Genomic DNA, 8812 nt, shown 5'->3' on the forward strand with positions numbered 1-8812 from the left:
GAATCCACCAGTCTCTCCTTGGAAACCCCACTGGAGAGTTCTACTCTGTCCTGTAGGGTCGCTATGAGTCAGAATCAACTCAATGGCAATGGTTTTTTTTTTAATAATTTTTTTTATAGATTTGCATTATTGTAGTCATTATACTTATTAATTCAACTAATATTTATTGACCATTTCATATATCACTAGGCTCTTGAGTTGAAAAGATAAGGAGCTTGTCACTTATATAATAATTTTTTTTATTTTTTAAAGAAAAGCAAGTTTACACTACCATGTCTTTGCTAGAAAAATTAGCTCTACCATCCTTCAAGGCCCAATATGAATGTAACCTATTCCAGGAAATCCTTCCAGAACCTATTCATCCCATGATACCTATCCTCTCTCGAGATTTTCCAACTTTCTGTCACCAAAATGAAAGGCATTGTGTTTTATATTTTGTAACCACTCAAAAAACACTTTTGGGATCAAACTGGATAATCTGCACGCCCAAGGCTGGTGTCAGAGTGTGACGTGGTGTCGGCATCTGTTCTAAGTCATTCTTGTTGCTAAACAGATTGCGTAGTTCACCATGCTCGGGTAAGGGGAGAGCGAGAGGTGGGGACACACATTTAAGAAGTACGTCTGACACGCTGTACTCACTGGCAAGCAAAAATTTCTCAGTCTATTAATTTACTTGAGCTACACGCAAGGTTTTGTGTTCTTTTTTCTTTTTGTTCTTTTCCTTCTTCTCCCCTCCTCTTCTTCCTTCCCTCTCTCTCTCCCTTTCTATCCCTCCTTCTCCTTTTCCCCTTCTTCCTTCCCTCCCTCGCTCTCTCCTTCCCTCTCTCCCTCCCTTTCTCCTTCCTTCCGCCCTCCCTCCTTCCTCCCCTTTTTTCCTGCTTGTAATGGACTTGACCACTGTCTGTGGATTTTTTAATCAATGTTTTTCATCAACCAGCCACCAAAAATATTTGGTCACCCTGCTGGCTTAATGGTTAAGTGCTCGCCTGCTAACCAAAAGTCGTTGGAGGGAGAAGGACTGGGTGATCTGCTCCCATAAAGATGACAGCTTAGGAAACCCTGTGGGGGTAATTCTACTCTGTCCTACAGGGTCTTCATGAGTCAGAGTCAACTCGGTGACACGCAACAGTAACAGCAACTTCTGTTTGGTGAAAGGCGTTGTCCGAATCACGTTATCCTGCTAGAATCAGCTCCCTGTTAACCTTGAGCCTCGAGTCTTGATGTTGGATCAGAGTGAACAGTAAGTTCTACTTCTGTTGAAGTAAGAGAAACATTTAGTATGCCACAAAGCTAAGAAAGTGTAAAACAAAACAAAAAAGAATGAAAGACGGGCAGTATCAATTCTTGAGAAATTACTCCGAAAAGAGCATGTTTTAGCACCATTACCCTTTGATCCTTCCCTGGCTGGCCTAGAAGGCAGCTGGGAGGGGAAAAAATGACTGGAGGATATCTCCTCAGCCCACTTCCCCTTTGTCTTCATGTGTCACTGTCGTGCAAGAAATGTACTAGGGATTTCTTTCTGGTTGGATTTATTGTCTTAAACAATTGGGGCAGCTTTGTTATGATTAAGCAGATTTTGATCTTGTAAAGGAAAGCTTGCCTGTCTCTAGAGGTCTAGAGAACCATCATAAGAACACTTTCCATGTAGACATTCGTTTCATTCCTACCTCCAGTCCTTACCTGCAAATCCTAAATCAGTAGTTAACAGGAGTTTAGTGTTCTTCTGTGGTCTCAAACTAGTGATGCCATTACTGAAATGAAAATAAAGCAGGAATAGTGATTGCAAAAAAACTAAGACAGACTACTGTGGTTTTCTACCACTTCTATTTTTCCCTTACCTTGAAAAATGAAAACTGTCCAGAATCTTTCCGTATTCGAGATTCTCTCACAACTGGTGTTTACTTCCTGACCTTGTCTTCTAAAAGTCATCTATTCCATGAAAAAAACCTCTTGCTGTCGAGCTAGTTCCAACTCAGAGGAACACTATAGGACAGAGTAGAACTGCCCCATAGGGTTGCCAAGGCTGTAAATCTTTACAGAAGCGGACTGCCACTGACCTTTTGCTTCGAAGCTGAGCACTTAACCACTGCACCACCAGGGCTCCCCTATTCCATGACTGTGGTGCAAATACAGACAGGAGAATATGCATTAAAAAAAAACTTCAGCAGCCGCTGAAATTCTTCTGAAAGGAAGAGGCTCGAAGCTTCTCCTTTTTGCAATTCATATTGTCATTTTGTATAAATGACCACTGGAATATTTTTGGAGGATTATACTCTTCCTCCCAAATAGAAAAGAAAAAAAAAAAAAAAACTTGCAATGCCTTAACCCAGCATCAATGGGGGAGGGAGGAGATTTAGGGCCTTTTTGCTGCCTCTTATTTGATGTCAGCTTCCCCTCTTCCTCTAAGTCTGACTCTGGTTGATACTTAAACGGTGAATTTTGAAAGCACCCTGAAACTTGCCAAAGTTAGGTTCCACCGATGACTGAAGAATGCTACCGTCACTTAATTTGAACCAAGTTACTTAATCCCTCTTCATCTCAATCAATCATCTGTAAAATGAAGGAGTTAGATTATGTGAGCTTACATCTTCCTGAAGTTGTAAAAATCTGTCTAGTTTTAAGAGAATTATGACAGGCAATATTCTCCCACACCACAGAGTATGTGGTTATATCTGTGGCTTTTTAAAAAAAAAAAAAGGTATTATTTTCTCTCTCTTCTTTTCATGGTTCTCTCTCTGTTGCTCTTACTCTCGTTCGCTCTGTCTCTGAACTCTTTTCCTGCAATCCTTCCCTGTCAACAGGAGCGTAATTTGACTTGAAGCTTCTGCAATGTCCCAGTGTGCCAGATGGTTCCGAGCTGGAGCCCGGCTGCGCTGACCCTGAGTGCCAGAGGCTTGGCCAAGGATGAGAATTGGTGTGGCAGGTGTCACAGGAGGGCAAGCGCCTGACGTTGGTTCTGAGTCCTTTGTTCCCGGAAATATTATCTATGGATAGAAATACTAGGTTGGGACCTAAGGACAAGAATTGCAGCCACAGCTTCTAGGGGAAAATGGTGACACACTCCCTGCTCTGCAGGCTGTAGTGTGGGATAGTCCCAAACAGGATTCGTTCACTTTCTGGTTTACAGGCTGCCATTGTGGACTAGGAAACCCTGGTGGCTACTGGTTAAGAGCTACAGCTGCTAACCAAAAGCTCGGCAGTTCGAATCCACTAGGTGCTCCTTGGAAACCATATGGGGCAGTTCTACTCTGTCCTGTAGGGTAGCTATGAGTCGACGGCAATTTTTTTTTTTTTTTATTGTGGAGTATAAAGTCCATAAATAGCCTAAATAATATAATTTGAGGGACACAAAAGTCACCTTTCCTCACATATTCCCTTAACTAGCCCTCCCGTGATCTCTGTAAATACTTCATCTTGAGGCCACATCTTTAATAATGCAGATATCATGGACCTAAAGTCTGTCACAACTTTCGTGTTGCTATTTTCAGTAAGGTTAAATTCTCAGACTTCTTGTTTAAATTTTTAAAAACCTAAGGAGAAGGGATTACTTTACCAGCAGCATTTGACCAAATTAACCTTACTCTCCTTTTTAACCAACTTTTTGGCAATGGCTTCGAGGTCACCTGCTCTTTCTTCATCTTCTCCTTGACTTCCTGACTTTGGAGCATCCCAGCGCTTGGTCCCCCTAGTCATGTTCTCTTCTCCATCTAAACTTACCTCTCTGGCATTTTACAATACACCTCCCAGTGCAGCAGCAGAGGTTTAAAACAGCAACTCTTTGTAAATAAGGTAGAAGACCTGAGGATTTGGAGTACAGTTTTTCAGCCTCGGCACTGTTGACATTTTAGGTCAGGTAAATCTTTGTTGCGAAGGGTTGTCCTGTGCTCTGTAGGATGTTTAGCTATGATAATCAAAAATATCGGAAAACTGACAAATGCGGCTTTGGGGAGGGTCTTAGTTACCTGGTGTGGCTGTAAAAAAAAAAAAAACACCATAGGTGGGTGGCTTTAAAGAACAGAAACTTATGTTTTCACAATTCTGCAGTCTAAAAGTATAAATTAGGGTCTAAAGCGGTTGCCATCAAGTCCATTCTGACTCATAGTGACCCCATAAGACAGTGTGGAACTGCCCTGTACGGTTTCCAAGGAGCAGCTGGTGGATTTGAACTTGCAGCCTCTTGGTTAGCAGCCAGACTCTTAAGCACTGCACCAATTAAGGTCTAGACTGTGTATATTCCTTCCTTATTGGTAACCCCAGGCATTTTTTGCCACGTTGGCATTTCTTGGCTTATAGAGGATCCTCACGTGGAACATGTGTGTGTCTCTGTATCTATTCTAGTCTTTTTATGACTCATAAGTGATTAGGTTTAGGATCCATCCTATGCTGGGATGACCTTATTAACACAACAAAACAAAAACCCTGCTTCCGTGCAGGATCATATCCACAGGTATAAGGGCCAAGAATTCAACACAAATTTTGGAGGGACACATTTCAATCCAGAGTAATTTTGTGAACAACACACACACAGAAGTCAGTTAATAATGAAAACAATTAGCCCTTGACTTAATTTGGTCAATTTATTTTTTTTTTAAGTTTGTATCTCTTCAAGTTAGAGAAACTTAATCCCTCTCCCTACCAATAAAAAAAAGAATAACAGAATCTGTAAGTCGGTTTCTGGGTTTTGGATAAAATAAGCTTGTGCTAGATAGAAAATGGAGCGCTGGTGGTGCAGTGGTTAGGAGCTACAGCTGCTAACCAAAAGATCAGTGGTTTGAATCCTCCAGCCGCTCCTTGGAAACCCTGTGGGTCAGTTCTACTCTATCCTGCAGGGTTGCTACGAGTGGGAATCAACTCGATGGCAACAGATGGTTTAGGCAGAAAACACAAAGAGATGGATTTTATTTTGTCTTTAGCTTTACACATTATCGGTGAGAACATACACATTTTCTTGCCTCTGAAGTAGCAGCAAACGATATCCTAAATTGAGATTCAGGCTTAGTTCTGCCAGTTCTTGCTGATTGCATCCGCCTGAGAAAACTAAGGCGAGGCGGGGTTAATTTGCCCAACTTCGGCTAATTGGCCAAATTACTCCCCAGCCCTTCAGATTCCTGCTTCTAAGAATCAGAGATCGTTAGGTGAACCCTCACTATAAATTGTAAAGCTCTTAACAGATGTAAGGTAGTGTTATTGTTTGCCTTCTGTTATGGATTGAATTGTGTCTCCCAAAAATATGCGTCAATTTGGTTAGGCCATGACTCCCAGTATTGTGTGGTTGTCCTCCATTTTGTGATTGTAATTTTATATTAAAAAGGATTAGGGTGGGATTGTAATACCCTTACTAAGGTCATATCCCTGATCCAATGTAAAGGGAGTTTCCCTGGGGTGTGGCTTGCACCAACTTTTATCTTACAAGAGATAAAAGGAAAGGGAAGTGAGCAGAGAGTGGGGGACCTCATACCATCAAGAAAGCAGTGCAGAGAGCAGAGTGTGTCATTTAGACTCAGGGTTCCTATATAGAGAAGCTCCTAGTCCAGGGGGAGACTAATGACAACGAGGACCTTCCTCCAGAGCCAACAGAGAGAGAAAGACTTCCCCTGGAGCTGACGCCCTGAATTTGGACTTCACTAGACTGTGAGAAAATAAATTTCTCTTTGTTAAAGCCATCCTCTAGTGATATTTCTGTTACAACAGCACTAGATGACCAAGACGCCTTCAGAAATGAAGGAAATAGAAACATATGCTCTGGCAGTAGAGAAAAGCCAAATATACCACCAGAAATCTTCTTATACTCTGAGTTGGTGTGGGGGTAGAACTCTTCAGCTGAGACCGCCAGAACCTGTGCTCAGCAGCTCCATTCTTGGCTATGCTGCCCCTATTTTCTTTGTGTGAACAAAAGCAGGCCACCTTTCCCTCTATCTCCCCCTCTTTCCACTCAACATTTCCCCCCAAAATACCCACCAATCATGTTCTTCTAAATGAAACTTCATAGGGTTGCTATGAGTCGAAATCAACTCAATGGCAATGGGTCTTTTTTGGCCATCATTTTAATTAGTTATAATTTAAATTAGAAAAGTAATACAGAGAATTGATGAAAAATATGCATGAAATGGTACCTAATAAAATTGTGTCTCAATCCCCCCTTGGAACTCACCCTCCTCCCCGTGCCATTCATATTTAGCCACAATGAACAGGTATTTTCAGGTCCTAACAGAAATTTTCTCTTCATATGCCATCAAATGTTTATGTTTGTGTGAAGAAAGATGTAGTCTAGTCTCTAAACAATTTAAATTTTGCACCTTTATTTTTTTAGTAACAATGCATTTTAGAGATCTCTTCATATAAGCACATGTGAATTTACCATATTACTATTTATGGCTGCAGAATATTCCTACTATAAGGCTGAACCATAATTCACCTGATCAGTTCATTATTGATGAGTATCTAGGTGCTGTCTAGTTTTTTGATATTACGGTGCTACAATAAACAGGGCTGGTGTTGATGTATTATTTTCTTTTTTGATGAGAAGTGCTCTGAATCTTAATCTTTTATTTTAAAAGAACACAGTTTGGTTGTTGAGGATTGTTATTATTTAATAAATAGACCAGATGAATAGAATGAGCACAGAACCATATATATTTTAAAGAACTTTAAAAATCCCTCATAATTTACTGATTATCAATAGTGAATGAAGAGAGGAAATAAATTTGCAAAATAAAAATTGACAGGGATGAATCTTTCAGGAATTTGTTTAAAAAACAGTTGCCAAGTCAAAATGAGCTTTGGAATTTCTACATTCTATCTAAAACTCAGTGGCAATTTATTTATGATGGCACGCCAATCAGTATTTAGTCTCAGATTCTTTTTTTTTTTTTTTTTTTTGTTCCCTAAGGGTTGAATGACTCTAAAAGGAATTAGAATTAGTCCTTGATAATGTATGGATATCATTAAAATTGAGTGGTGGAAAACAATAAAGAGAAATGTCCCAAGGTACCTTTTCTGCTATAAATCTCATTTCTGGAGACAAATGTGTCTAGCCTTTAAACAATTTAAATCTTGTACCTTTTTTGTGGTGGTTGTTCTTTAAACAACAATGCATCTTCCAAAAAACCAAAGCTTAGGGAATAAAATATTTCTTTTGAGCTTTTCTTACTTTCTTTTTTTAATCACCATGACACTGTCATTTGAAACACACCCTGGTCACATTGGTTACAACTTTCTCTGTTAGACTGATACCATCACCTCAGTTACCTTGAAGGACTGTACAATGTATCTGTTATTACAGCATCATCAGTGGAAGCAGATGTAGTTGGCGATAGATTTCCATATGGTATTCCAGATGTGCAGTCTCGGCTTCCCGAAGAATTAATGTAACTTTCAGGGGAAAGGCAAAGAATGAGTACATATTTCCATCACTGGATAAACACATTTGTTCTTCAGGCTTGAGGAAACAGGATATGCATCCTTTGGTGTGTGTTTGTTTTTATTTTTAATGATAAATAAAATGCCATATTTATTGGGACTTAAATCGTCTTTAAAGAGGAACAGTTCTAATTGGCAAAAGAACATAATAATGTATTTCTTAATGTTGCATAATTGCCTTTACAAAATCATCCCATAAAAATATTCATTATAAATGTGCCATTCAAAAAAAAAAGTCATTCATTAACTTGGAAATAGAATTACAATTACAATTACAAAGCTTTGAAGCGATTCTGTCAGGAGGGTTGCATGCTAATTGCACAGTTTAAAGCTTCTAATTTGATATTAGGCGAAAACACGGTCATCATCTGGAGGGAAGCACATGAGAGTTTAAGGGCTGGGGATGTTAAAAAACACTTTCCCTCCTGCTCGGAATTCACTTTGGATTAGAATGCAATATAGTGAATGAGAAAAGGTATTTATTTGGTTCAGGGGTTTAGAGGGAGATCCGTTCCCCTATGCAGTCCCCGCCCCCCAGCCAGGGATCAAATTCAACAGCAGAGACTGCCTAGACTTTTTTGAGCGGGGCGCGGGCTGGGCTGCGTACCAACAGCCTAGTCAACTGCAGACGGAATTGCAGCATCCCTTCCTGCAGTAGCGCGGCAGCCATTGGCTCCTCGGTGACACGTGACTGATAGAGCCTTTTCTCTGTCTTTTCTCGCCCATCTGTGTGCAGGGCACTGATAGGCCAGGCTGATGCGCAGGCAATTTATCATCTTGATCTCCCACTGAGTCAGGGAGCTCTCCTGTCACCAGTATTGATTTCAGAGGATGGACTAAATTTCCTAGGATTTCCATTAAGAATTAAGAAAAAAGCTCTAAGCACGCAGGGTAGCCAGACAGACATGGATATGAGATGGCACTGTGAAAACTCGCAGGTAGCTTCTTCTGTCACAGCCGGTGCTGAGCACAGCTTAGATCTGCAGCATGCAGGGTTTAAGATGCCAGAAGCCTAAAAACAGTAATGATGAAAATAAGAGTAAACTCATTTGGATCAACTAATTTTAAGATATATATTAAAGTATTTCTTCTTGGAGATTGCATGTCAAATTTATGCACGCTCTTTAGGAAATGTAGAAACTTTTTTTTTTTTTTTAAATTTAAAATGCCCTTAAACCCTGAGCATGGTTGCTTCTAGTTTTGTTTGCTGCTTTTGTGAGCTTCAGAGGTTTTTCAGCATGCTTGTGGCAGAAAAAAACAAAAATTCTGTGTATGTGTGTGTGTGTGTGTGTATCTCTATCTATATATGTATGTATTAAGTTGGTTCAAGGAAAAGCATGAATAAAAGCTGCTTTTAATACTTGCCAGACTGCTTTATTTTTATTATGGCTTG

At 40.1% G+C, this 8812-nt stretch overlaps 1 protein-coding gene across 16 annotated transcripts in view; it reads left to right on the forward strand.

Moving 5' to 3' along the window:
• The window catches only part of NRXN1 (neurexin 1), a 1216111-nt gene that overhangs the window by 1146170 nt on the left and 61129 nt on the right, over window positions 1-8812 (forward strand). For 2 of the 16 annotated variants that reach the window (XM_023735278.1, XM_023735274.1), the window contains exon 1: window positions 8154-8357. The exons of the other annotated variants lie outside the window; for them this stretch is intronic. In XM_023735278.1, coding sequence (XP_023591046.1) covers window positions 8325-8357 — 33 coding nt within the window. In that variant the 5' untranslated portion in view covers window positions 8154-8324. Of the gene's footprint in view, window positions 1-8153; window positions 8358-8812 lie in introns of those variants that run through there. 16 annotated transcript variants of the gene reach the window in all.

The sequence above is a fragment of the Trichechus manatus genome, unplaced genomic scaffold, assembly GCF_000243295.1.
Source record: "Trichechus manatus latirostris isolate Lorelei unplaced genomic scaffold, TriManLat1.0 scaffold00005, whole genome shotgun sequence".
NCBI lineage: Eukaryota > Metazoa > Chordata > Mammalia > Sirenia > Trichechidae > Trichechus > Trichechus manatus.